Source organism: Strigops habroptila, chromosome Z (genome assembly GCF_004027225.2).
Source record: "Strigops habroptila isolate Jane chromosome Z, bStrHab1.2.pri, whole genome shotgun sequence".
Classification (NCBI taxonomy): Eukaryota; Metazoa; Chordata; class Aves; order Psittaciformes; family Psittacidae; genus Strigops; species Strigops habroptila.
The window spans coordinates 92,803,153-92,815,658 of NC_044302.2; the positions used below are offsets into that span (position 1 = coordinate 92,803,153).

At 48.3% G+C, this 12,506-nt stretch overlaps 1 protein-coding gene across 1 annotated transcript in view; it reads left to right on the forward strand.

Moving 5' to 3' along the window:
* The window catches only part of NOL6 (nucleolar protein 6), a 28,902-nt gene extending 17,059 nt beyond the window's left edge, over positions 1 to 11,843 (forward strand). The window contains exons 24-26 of the mRNA XM_030470076.1: positions 572 to 769; positions 9,097 to 9,198; positions 10,374 to 11,843. Of these exons, the coding sequence (XP_030325936.1) occupies positions 572 to 769; positions 9,097 to 9,198; positions 10,374 to 10,523 (450 nt within the window). The 3' untranslated portion in view covers positions 10,524 to 11,843. The remainder of the gene's footprint in view (positions 1 to 571; positions 770 to 9,096; positions 9,199 to 10,373) is intronic.
* The last annotated feature ends 663 nt before the right edge of the window (positions 11,844 to 12,506 follow it).

Below are 12,506 nucleotides of genomic sequence, written 5' to 3' on the forward strand. Positions count from 1 at the left end.
AGGGTAGAGACCATATTCCTTCTGACTAGACGTCTGATGTGGGAAGGGAGCAGCTCCCTTCTCTGAGTGTTGAGCTTGCTGAACAGTGGGCTATGGCAATCAAGTGTGTCCTTCCTGGTGCACTTTGGTGGCCCAGAGAACATTTAGCCTATCCACCAGGAGATAGCCGTGAGGGAACTTGATGATGGTTGGACTTGATGATCTTAAAGGTGTTTTCCAACCTAGCTGATTCTATGATTCTGTGAACCACTTGCTCTGGACAAAGTCCTTATTAAAGCACTTGCAGGGGTGTAGGGTAATGAAAACCCATGCTGGAACGGAATGTGTCTCAGGCCAGAGGAAATGGGGTGGTCAGAATGGGCTGGAGCTCCCTGTGGCTCTGCCACAGCCATGTTTTTCCTGTGGACGTTTTGGCAAACTTCTGATACTAACCTCACAAAAATTTTTTGCTTTGGTTTACTGCTTTCTAAGGAGGAAGTAATAAATGCAAGTAAGGACTTGGGAAACATCTCTCACCTTTCCTGCTCACCTGTGTCCTGTATTGAGTAACACCGGTCTTTTCTCCCTGCAGTTGGTCTTCCGCCCTCCTTTGGACTTCTATGATGTCCTAATCCACCTGAATCCAAAACAGATTCCTCGGCATCTGGAGAGCGTCGACCGGCCACTGAAGTCATTTTCCCGGGGTGTGGTGAAGAACAGCACTGCCGAGAAGATCCTCTTTCCTGTGGTGGATTATGACCCTGTACAGTGCTATCTCCAGGAGCTGAGAGTAAGCACAGCCTGTTGGGGGAACCACTGGGGGCTACCTGCTTAAGGGGGAGCTGCCTTCTGGCATTCAGCTTGCTTGTAGCACCTGGTGGGTGACATCTTTATGTATTTTGCGTGTGATGGTTAGTCATTGTTGCATCTAAAATCACTTCTTCAGCAGAAGACCTGGTGAATGCACCACCCATTCCATGGAAATGGGAATGCTGCTGATGTGAGAATGATGTCAGATGCAAAGCACCTGGAGCTTTTGCTGAAGAATGTTATATTTCAATGCAAAAACATCTTTATCTCATTTTTATCTAGTCACTTAATGGACTTTTCATGGGTTCTTGCACCAGCCGCTGTGCATGATGGACATCAGCTACCCATATTTCCTGGGAAGTGTATAGGAGTCCATGGCATGCTACCAGTAGGGCTCCTGCTGTTAGGCCAATGGTTGTGTGAGCCATAGAAGCTGAATATTGGTCATAGGATTGTTACTCTGTGTCTGGTTACATGTGTGATGACAGAGGAAGTTGTTAATGTGGGTATATGGAGAACATCAGTATCCAAAGTCATCGACTCCTTTATATTCCACTCTGTGGCCATGCTAAAGCCATAGCAAGCTGGGGAGATAGGCAAGATGCTGGGTGGCAGCGGTGTTCCACGCTGGATCTGGACAACTAGTACTTTGCAGATGTGCAGCCTCTGCCTCTTTGGCCCTTCCCAGCTTTACATGTGGTAGCTGAGTTATGTGTTAGCGTGCAGAGAGCTGGGGCTGCCATGACCTTTTTTCAAAACTTGGCTTGACTTTCAAGTGCCGTCATCCCTTACCCACAGAAGTGCTGTAAGCAGCATCAGAACTGCTGTAGGAATTGCAGGCTGGCTTTGTCAGGACGTATGCTACAGAGGTCTCCAGCCCATTCCCCTCTCGGGGCAGAGCCAGCTTTGACATTAGAGCAGGCTGCACAGAGCCCAGTTCTGTTGTTTGCTGACCATCTCCAAGGATGGGGATTTCCCCCCTCCATGTCTCAGTGTTTGGCCACTATTGAGAAAAGAGGTGCCTGAACTAAAGTTCATGTTCAGTCTGGAAGATGCTGGGCCCTTTCAGTTTGAGCTCCCCTTTCGCCTTAACCCAGGTAGCTTAGGAAGTGGGCAAAGAAACGTGCAAGGGTTTCTTTGAAGGTTTCCTCACCCTGGGCACAGCCCTGTTGCCTCCCAAGCTGCCTGCCAGCTGCTTCAGTAGAGCTGCCAGGTCTAGCAAGGTGCAGGCTCAGTCCTCCTGTCGTCCTAGGTTTGGACAGTCTTGAGGGGTGAGGAAGTGAAAGACAGGGATGCATGGAAGGCCTCTTTAAATCGAGGAAGACCTCGAAATTGTCCCACAATTTCCCTGCAAGTAGCACTGCTGCTTTAGCTGGAAGGACATGGGGGAGAGGAGGTGCCCAGTGCTTTCCTGTCTTTGAAAAGGAAGGTGGTTCAGAAGCTGGAGGTCCTGCAGGCGAGTTGTAGAGAGCATTGGGGGATTTCTTGGGGTCCGGGATGTGCAAGGAGTGCAAGAAGCACCTTGCAGAAGGCTTTTAAAAGTCTTAAAAGTAGTAACTGTTCCGTTTCACTCCTTCCTGGTGTCTTGATCTGAAGAGGAATATCAAGACCAACCCCTCTCATTTGTTCTCTAAATGATGAAGATTTGACCTGCTGCCATGAAACCTCAAGCAGGAGGCATAGATGTGGTTAGGAAATGAAGTTTCTTAAGCCTGAAATCCTTCTCCACCCTGTGCTGGAAGCAGAATCTTTCAGCAGTTGCCAAGGTGCTGCAGGTACCTGTATGCATGAGGCTGGAGTCTCCATGTCTCTGAAGGGGTCAGGGCTAAGCAGCTCCCATGGAGACCTGGCAGGAGGCTGGCTTCTTGCTTGGAGAGGAACTGGAGATTGCTGGATGAGGTGATCAGGAGAGCAGGCTCCTTGGGGAGGCTGTGAACTGCTTGCCTCAAATCTGGCTGTGTATTGAGGCACCCGATTAGGAAATTCATTGGGGTGCGTTGCAGTTTATAGGACCTTTTTGTGCTTCTAGTCAACTCTGTGTAAGCATGTAGAAGTAAGAAGTGCAGAAGAGACTTCCCTGGAAAGCAGCTTTCATTATCCTTTGAGCAATTATGACTTAATTGGTCCAGTCAATAGTGACATCTAAGCTGTCTGAATTTGTACCGCCTGTTTTGTCTAATACAGGTAATAACAGACTCGGACTAGGGTTTGGTTGGGTTACAAATGATAGCTGGTTCTAAATCCAGTATGCTGACATCCCAATGAAGAAACATGGATATGAGCAAAGGTCATATTGCCTCGTTGGAAAGCAGTGTTGTGTTCACTTGGTGTCATGTTCTTTGACCTGAGCGTGTTCAGGAGGGAACAGAGCAGGAACTGGTCACAGGTTTCTCTGAAGAGTCAGCTATGGGGTAAAGAGCCTGAAATCTGCCTCAGCAGCCATGTCTGGGGGCTTTTCTTCCTCTTAAAGGCTCCGAGATAGGTATGTCTGTGTTCCCTTGCAGCTGTTGTATTGGAGGTATCTTGCAGTACCAGTTCACGTGTTTCTCGTAGCCTGCTGGTCAGCAGCAGGCAGACCTGAAGGGGCTGATGAGTATCTCTCTGGGCGAACGGGTGTTTCTGCTCCTGGAAAGATCAGAGAGGTGACACTGCAGCGTGCTCCCAGATAACTCAGCCATGTCCACCTGTGTTGGAAAGCCTCAAAAGCTGACTGCGCGCTGCAGGTTCACCAGCGAGCAGTTGTGCTGAGCTGTCTGTAGAAACTTCTCCATCAGAAATCATCTGGCTTCATGTCTTGGTGTACTGATGTGGTTGTTTAAAGGCACGACCTTTGCATTGGCTTTGTGCTTTGGTCTGTCTTTGGTTGGTTTCCTCTCTAGCACCCTTGTATTTCTCTGCTGTTAGGGGGATTCAGCTCCTCCTCATGCTGCAGGCTGGGAGGTCAACCCAAGAGTGATCTAAAGAGGAAGAAGCTGGTGCCAGAAAGGAGTGTGGTGACAGCAGTGGGTCCTTACGAGAGATTTTGGATGAGAAGGCACTTGGATGCAGAACTCTGGCTTTGACTCAGAGTAATGTGCTATCCCTTAATCGCACAAACCACAGCATTGAGCAACAGGGTTGTAGCTGAGGCTGACAGTGGAGCTGTGGTGGGTTTATACCAACAGAGACATCTGCCACACATTGATGCTGTGGGATTTTGTTCTCTTCTGTGGGCAGAAAAGAAACATCTGCCTTTTTCTGAGCTTCCGATGTGAAAAAGGGATTTAAATGCCTGGGCATATGGACTTAGTTGAGAGGGCAGTGAGTAGCATTTTCCGTAGCGTCCTTGGCCCAGTAACCAGGAGATCCACATTTCTCCTGTCCAACCTGTTTGCTCCTGAGAGAGGTCCATGTTTTTCTCAAATCAAAGGAGTTAGCAAGGCAGGAGTGCTCTGGAACGAAAGGATTGCTGTGTGCCTTCCCCAGGGAGCCTAATCAGAAGAGAAAATGAAAGCAGGGGAGGTGTCGAGTCTTGACTGATTTAATTTTTCGTGCTCCAAGAAGATGTGCTGCAGGAGCAGGTCTGATTGAGTTGCTCTGGTGCCTGGGAGCCTCTAGGTAGAGATGAAAGGCTGGTCATGGGATTCATACAGCAAATTCTTCCATTCCAGGACAGATCTGATAGAAAAGGCCTGTTCTGGGAGTCTGTCCAGATGAGAAGGCTTTGCAGACAGATGCTTTTGAAGGAAAGCAGGTGCCAGACATCCTGCAGAGAGGGCTTCGCTGGAGCTTCGGCCCATTACCAGCTTCCCAACCGCTTATGGTCCTGAGTCCTTGAGCAAACCCTGTGTCTGGTCCTGGCGGGGATTCTCCTGCAAGGCTAAATAAAGTTTAAGTGTCTCAAGTGAGGCTCCCGTTGGATCTCCACCATGTCTGCTGGTCTGTGTTGTGATGGCTTTTGAGCTGCAGAACCCTCACCCACCGGCTGAAGTCAGTGCAGCTTTTGCACCAGGGTGGCTTGCCTGTCCTCCTTATTCAAGAAGACACAGGACTTGTAGATATACTTGCCATGCCCATCTGCATGCATTCGGGAGCTCAGAAAGCCGAAAGGCCTTGGTTACCTCCCTGAGGTCCACAGCTCTTCTCTCATGATGTGGAAACTCAGAAGAAGCTGCCTGTGCCTCGTCCGTCTGCATTTCTGTAATGGCTGTTGAAAGACCTAACATTTCTTACTGGGTCTTTGGTCTCACTAGGTCACTGAATGTGAGGTGCTTTCTTTCACTGAGATTTAGCTTTCTCTGGCTCCATGTGCCTGTGGAAGAGCTCGTGGCAATGGAGCTGCCCATCTTGTACTTGGGGGATGTTTCCTGCTTTATTGTGAATATCCTTCCCTCTAAAGCAATGTTTGCATTTCTTGCACCTTCAGACAAGACCTATCTGGAAGACTTTGCAGCCCTTTTCTTTCGTCCTCCCACGGTGTAGGAATGTGTATCTTGCTACTGCATGTTAGGAAGGAATTAACGATACTAAAAATTCTCAATCGCTTACAATATGTAAGCTATGGTTACGGGATGTACCTGGAACTGGTGAAATTCTTTCAGGTCAGACTGTTCCCTTCCTGTTTTGACTGACAGGGCTGACTCCCATGGCAACTCCAGGCACGCAGAGATGAACTGAAAGTCTCTGTGGACTCTTGGTAGCATGGAGGAGACCTTCCTGTCTGGATCTACTCGCTTGGAAGAGCAGAGGTGGCAGGAAATCACCTGCTCTAACAACCATTAACATAGTGCCCAGGGTTGGAGGTAGATGCACGTGTGTGGAACATATATGGGCACACACTGGCTTAGCTCCTTGGTGAGCTCTGAGGGTGCATGTGGTTGCGTTTGTTCTGTGTTGGTAATGCTTTCCCAGAGGCCATGTAGGATTTGTCCTGTAGCAAGCGACTGAAGATATTAGTTTCAGATGATTTGTGGATTGGTGGACAAGGCATGTTTGCTAAGACAACCAGGAGAACATGGGTGGCTTTTTTTCTTGCCATACTTCTTTGCTGCTGCCTCAAACCCCTGGGTCAAGGGTGCTTATGTGGCTATGACGAGGTACTTGAGGTGGAAAAGTTTGGATAGTTTGAAATACCTTTTACTAGCTGAATCCCAAACCAAACACCTGGGTTTCTTTTCTAAGACCCATCTGATGCAGAAGTAACCCCAGCCTGGTTTTCTTGACAGTGCTCCTTGCTCTGGGTGTGGGAGAAGGCTTTGTGTCGCATAACCTACGAGCATCAGGGCAGGTTGCAGTAGGATGAGAAGGACCTCAAAGTGTTAACCACAAATGTAGTTTGTTTGAATAAAGTAGCTTTAATAGGGTTTTATACTGGTAGCTCCCTCGCTGAGAGCACTTAAAATGCTGTAAGCCCTGAGCAGATGTTGATTGATGCGTTTGACACCTGAACATTTTGGGTGTGGAGACCTCTCTGAAAATCTTTTCTTTTTTCAGCAGCTGTTATGCAATGAGCCTGATCTCTGGGTAAGAACAGTGAAAAAATGGGTGGGTAAATGGTTAGGTTAAAAAAAGCCACCCCTAAACAACAACAGTGGAGTTGCTTAACTAGCAGTGAGCGCTTACCTCATTGCAAAATCCACGCTTCAGCTGGAGCTGCTTAATCCAGTAATCCCATTTTAGATCAGGGTATTGTTTTACTCACCACCTTTCTCCGTCCTTTCATTCTTGCAATGCAGATGGCTCCTTACAGACCTTGAGCTAATCTTCTTCCAGGCACCATGTACCCCTTCCCCAGACAATGAGGTTCTTCCGAAGCACAGCCTGAGTATGCAGGTCCCTTATGTCTCTGCAAGATGGGGACCTGCTGCAGGTTTTGCTGATGGCAGGGATCCTCCTGAGCAGGGAGAGCTTTCCCTGAGCCTTTAAAACTGAATTACAACCAAAGATACAACAGCTTGAGAAGGGAATAGGGGTTAAATGCACTCCATCCCTTTTCTCTTAAACTTTCCCTTGAGGAAGGTGTTAGCAGGCTCAGGCAAGCCCAGTGGCACGGAGCATGGAGCATGGGATGTGGAAAGGGAGGTGAATTGTTTGTTTTTACTCCCCAAGCCTCTGTGCAAACTGAAGCACAGTGACTAATACGCCAGACCCTTTTAATGCTGCAGTTTCCCAAGAGTTGAATGTGCATTTCCACAGCTCAGTGCAGCCAGCCCAAAGCACTACCAAGGGGACAATGCTGGGAGCAGCGCAGCTGCAAAGGCATCCTTTCAGCATCTGCCCTCTGCTCTCTGCTGTCTGGATAAAAGGTGCTTGGGTATCAGGCTGCACAGTGGTTTTATTGGGAAATGAGCTGGGAGCGCTCCTTTCCTGGCACCTTCTGGCTCCTGCCCAGCAAGACACGCCTGTAAAAGACTCAAGACCTCACCCCATAGAGGGGCTTTCTCAGGTTCTCACATGCGCTGCTCCCCTTTGCTTCAGGAAGCTGCCTGTTAGCGGTCACTGTGCCCTGAGCTTTCTTGCCCTTCTTTGAGCTTTCCCTCCCAGTCACTGTTTGCCTTTTGGCAAAAGGAGGAGTCTTCCTTGTTGCCTGGGCTCTGAGCATAATCTGTTGCTCTCGGCAGAGAAATACTGGGGCAGATTGCCTCTTAATGTATTTTTAGACAGTGGTTTTCCTAGTCAGTTTGGTGAGATAATGCCTTGACCAGCCTTGCCCCTGAGAAGATCCAATGAAGTTGGATGAGCTGGCAGGTCTTAGGTTCTTCCCAACTTGATGGCCTAATCTTGTTGCCCTCTGTTTGTGATGCTTCAAGTCCAAACTCATAAATCTCTCTCTGAAGGTTGCAGACAACACCACCCCTCCCTGCTTATCAGGTCTTTACTCTTTAAATGCTACCCCACCCTTTGGGATGACTGGTAATACCAGCCAAATCCACTTTTTTCTCCTCCTAGTGCAATCCTGGTATGCCCATACAAGACCCTTCCACGCTTGCCTTTGCTGTTGATCTTTTTTTCATACACATCCTTACGATACAGTGATTCCAGCAGAGACTTCTCTTTGTAAGAGCATGGCAAAGTTGCAGCCGAGGAAACTAAGGGGATGAGGAAGAAGGCTGAAGAGGGAGCAGAGGGTCTGTATTTCTTGCAATAGGTTGCTCCAAACCTGGTGAGGCTATGTGGAGAAACTTGTCCTGTGCTGATACTGGGGGCTGTTTGCTTGGCCCAGTAATCATGTACCATTGCCTGATGTTAGCCTCTGGGATGAACAAGTGTCAGGGAGCAGCTGCTTGGTCAGCTGTGCTCAGGATGTGATCTCTCCAGGTTCCAGTGTGTTGGTGCTGAGCTGGACATTGAGGTTACGGAAGTTGCTTGCACACAGCATTGCTCCTGCTGCAGTGCTTGTCCCTGTGTTTTTGCCGTGCTGGAATCCAGCTTGCATCGGTTTGGGGGGAACCAGACTGTGGACTTCAGTGATCTCTTCGTGCAAGATATCTTTCTGACCTCTGCTGCCCAGCACCACCAAGGGAGCTACTCACTGACACAGCTACTGAAACGTGGGCAATGAGGGCAGATTCCTGCAGTGCCTCCATTAAGCATTACATCTCTTTGCATGTCACAGGACTTTGTGTTACTTAACATTTCTGCTGTTGTTTCCTTTTGGGATGCTGTGTGCTGGCAGCACATGTGAGATTTATCCTGCAGGAAGGAAGTAGCTTTGATACCTTGGTTGTACATATTGCAGAGCTTCAGATGCAGGTCTCCAGTGGAAGGTCCTTGTCAAGTTTCTTTGCTGCCATGTAGGGAAATGTGTTGTGGCAGGATTGCAGGCTGGGCAGGAACCCACCTCTTGCCATCTAATGCACTGTGAAGTGTTGGACATGTCTGTTGGATGCTGGGATAGGGCAGTTAGGTAGTGCCAGATCCAGCTGATGGGGAACCATGGTGAGGAACACAGTGGGTTGTCACCTGAAGGGTCCAGTGTCCTAAAGTTAGATACTGATTTCTGGGTGTTCTTGCAAGCCTGTGGTAGGTGGTGGATCATGTTTGTGCTCTCTAGGACAGGAAGAAGTAGTCAGTGGTGAGGCCTGCATGCAAAACTTGGAGTCAGTGCACTGTATCCATCAAGGCTGGGAGAAAAGAGGCAGCAAGAAGTGCCTAAGTCTTGTCTGTGGACTGCCAGTTGCTTTTCCTTGTTGGGAAGCCACTGAAAGAGCTGCAGCTTTGGTCTTGGCTGCTGTGGAGCCCCAGTGTGTCCCTGTGTAAGGAGACTGAATCAGGGATGGGCTCTGGCTATGAGATGTCTGGCACAACCTCTGTTTGTTTTATACCTAGGATGCCTTCAGTGATCTTGCCTTGTTCTTCTACGACAAACATGGTGGGGAAGTGATTGCAGTTTTGTGGAAGCCTTTGAGCTTTCAGCCTCAGCCTTTTAAGGTGAGTTTTTGACTCTGCTTTAAGCTTCATGTTCCTTTTATGCCCTGAAAGCTTGGAGAGTGTTTTTTTCTGCATTGCAATTGCGTTGTCTAATGCTCATCAGCCAAAAGGCTGTTTGAGAAATGGAGCTCATACTTCTGTCCCTTCTTAGAGAGGGTGAAGTCAAGACAGGGCTCACCGGCAGAGCTGAGAAGGGAATGTGTGTCCCTGGGCAAGCCCCAGCACCATAATCATGGCTCAGAACAGAGACCTCTGTCCCAAATGCTCTTCTTTGGTCCCCTCCTAGGAGGTGGGTGCTGCCTTGTTTGCCAAAGACATTTGGTGTGTGCAGCAGGCTGTCCCATCCAAGTAGCTTTGAGCATCTTACCCAGAAATACTCGGCCCACAAGAAGCTGGGGTGTCAAGCCCGAGTCTTATTGATGTATGGAGATATTTTCCAGCTACACTGTGTGGGTTGGCAAGCTCCAGAGGGTGGCTAGGTGTGAGGCATGCTGGAGTGATTCATGCTGCTTTCTATGAAGGAAAGACGCAAAGAAACCAGTGACTCATGGCTCAGTTGGCAGCCCAGGCTCTTTTGCTGCCAGACTCTGGGTGATTTACCTCCCCTCTCTTCATGGCTAGAGGGCATGGGCCATTCAGCCTAGCTGCAGTTGTGAAACCTAGTTATTCACAGGAGTGAAATGAGAGGAGGAGATGCTTGCATCTGAGCTGAGTGTGGCTTGATTAAACATGGAGAGTTTGTCCTCTGCTGGAGCCAAGGGTCTCTTCCTACTCAAGGTCTTTGCACCCACTAAAGAGCAGAGCCACAGCAGCTCTTAGTGTTACAGTGTGGTCCCTTTTGCATAGCCCATCTGCTCTGCTTACAAAGGCTCTGCCATGCATCTGCAGACTGTTCCCACCTCCACCATGCTCCTGGCCATTACTTCTGTCCCTCCCTTGTGGTCTTTGGACTGTGGCTCCAGAAGTAAACCCTAAAAGGGGCTGAAAGAGCCACTCTTGGACTTTGTTAGCTTTAATAATGGTGGTGTTGAGAAGTGAAAATGGGGTGTAGTGGTGTGGCAGGGGTTGGATATGATGAGGCAGGAGAGCAGTTCTCTTATTTAGGGCTAGCAGAGGTTGCAAAGCAGCTCTGAGCTGGTCCTCCCATTTGTGCCATATATGTGTGTGTCCTGCAGGTGTCCAGCATGAAAGGAAGGATGGTGACAACTCTGAATGACAAGCTTGTCTGTGTTCCCAACGTGGAGGCAATTCTGGAGGACTTTGAGGTTTTGGGAGAAGGCCTGGTGAAGAGTGTGGAAGCTCGTACAGAGAAATGGACTATCTGAGGCCACTGCGAGGTGTCAGAGGGACCCATCCTGAAGCAGTTTGTTCACTCTGGGACTGTTCCTTTTTATAAATCAGTCTTAGGAAAGTCTTTTGTCTTTTTAAATCCCAGAACTGTGTGTTTTACTCTATTTATCTTTATATGCCTTGTTCAGAAAAGTGATGAGACCTGTTCCTGTTTTCAAGAATACAAATGCCTTTTTATTTTGAAGAAAATATAAAGAGAGGATAAAGCTTTTGAAGGTGTTCTTGTTCACTGTAGGAAACAAAGCTGTGTTCACATGAGAATGTCAAGGCCTGAAAATTGTGGCTGAAGTGTGCATTAGGCACAGTTTCCTAGTTCAGTAGAGAGTTTATAGCAACTGCTTATTTCAGTGGTTAACAAAACCGATGAAACACTGAGCCAAAAATGATCAGTTATTGGTCAGCCTTGGTGAGACGCCTCTGTCCTATGAGGACAAGAGCTGGGCTTGCTCAGCCTGGAGAAAAGAAGGCTCAGGGGGACCTTGGCAATGTGTTTAATACCTGATGGTGGAGGGGAGAAGATTGAGTCAGGCTCTTCTTGGTGGTGCCCAATGATAGGATGAGGCCTAAGTTGAAATGCAGGAAATTATACTTAAAATACTTTTTTCACAGTGAGGATGGTTGAACACAGGCACAGGCTGCCTATGAAGGTGGTGAAGTCTCCATCCTTTGGAGATACTCAAAATCCAGCTGTATATGGTCCTAGGTGGTCTGCTCAAGGTGACTCTTTTCTGGGCAGGGTGTAAGGTTATTTCTGATGTGTGGAATGAGTGTGGGGACTCCTGATGGGGAAGAAGAGAGAAGAGGGAGCAAATGTGCTAGCCCCATTCCCTCTTCTGATGGTGGCAGCACACGTGTTCCAGCAGCAAAGCACTAGGGAATCACATCCAGAGTAAAGAAAACAGACTTCATGACAGCAGATATTGCAGAAACCAAAAAACAGATGGATCTTGGAAAGGAGAGTGGATGTTCATGCAGTTTAACTGTAGACAGTTGTTGCTTGGTAAGCAGCATTTCAGATGGGATGTTAAATCTGTTTCTTCAAGACCTACTGGCCTTCCCAGCTGTTGAAAGTGGGTCCGAGGCTTTGTGCAGGACGTCACCAACTTGCTTTTCAAATGTTTTCTCTGAAGGATCCGAAAGGAGATTGGGGCAGAGATGGGGCACTGGGCTGCTGCTGTCTGCCTACTGCCCATTGATCCAGTGTTTGCAGGCACAGTGTGTCCTACATAATAGATACATGTATGCAGCTTCTCTGGTTTTGGGATACATTTTCTATATTAAAATCAGAAGAAATACTTTTCTCTCTTCCCTGTGGTGGTGGCTGAGGGAGGCTGTGGGTGAAATCTTTTGCCCATGCATTACTTGCAAGAGCTTTTTGAGTACACCTAAAATGAAAACGTCAAAAGCACTTAGTGGGCAAAACAGACGTCAGACCTGAGAATGAAGCAGTACTTTCTGTTGTTACCATGACCCCTGCAGCTTGAGAAGCTGGTGACAGGTCCATTAGCAAACAAGACGCAGGCAGTGATTTAAACATCTTTCAGAAGCAGTTAAGTAGGGATTATTTTTAAGCTCCTCTTTGTTCTGTTTTGTCATCCTCACGATGTCTGAATGGCCCAATCTGCCTTCAGCAGTGGCTGTAATTTTCCTTGGTAGTCAGACTACCTGTTTCTGCTTTTTGTGACTGTCTTCGCTCTGAATGCGCAGTTTGACACTGGGACCCTGCCTGTAAATTTGCAAGTGCAACTGTTGGACAACACTCGAGTTGCTGCACTGGTTGCTTGTGCCAGAGCTCTGCCTGTTCCTCCTGTGCCCCCATCCTGCCCTTGCTTTTCCCCTTGCTGTATGTTGTGGATGTAAATGGTTTGGGGCCAGAGCGCTCTCCTCCCTGTGTGCATCTGTGCTTTTCCCTGGGGCAGAGGTGTATGCTGAAGCCTGTGTTAGCTCGCAGGGCAGCA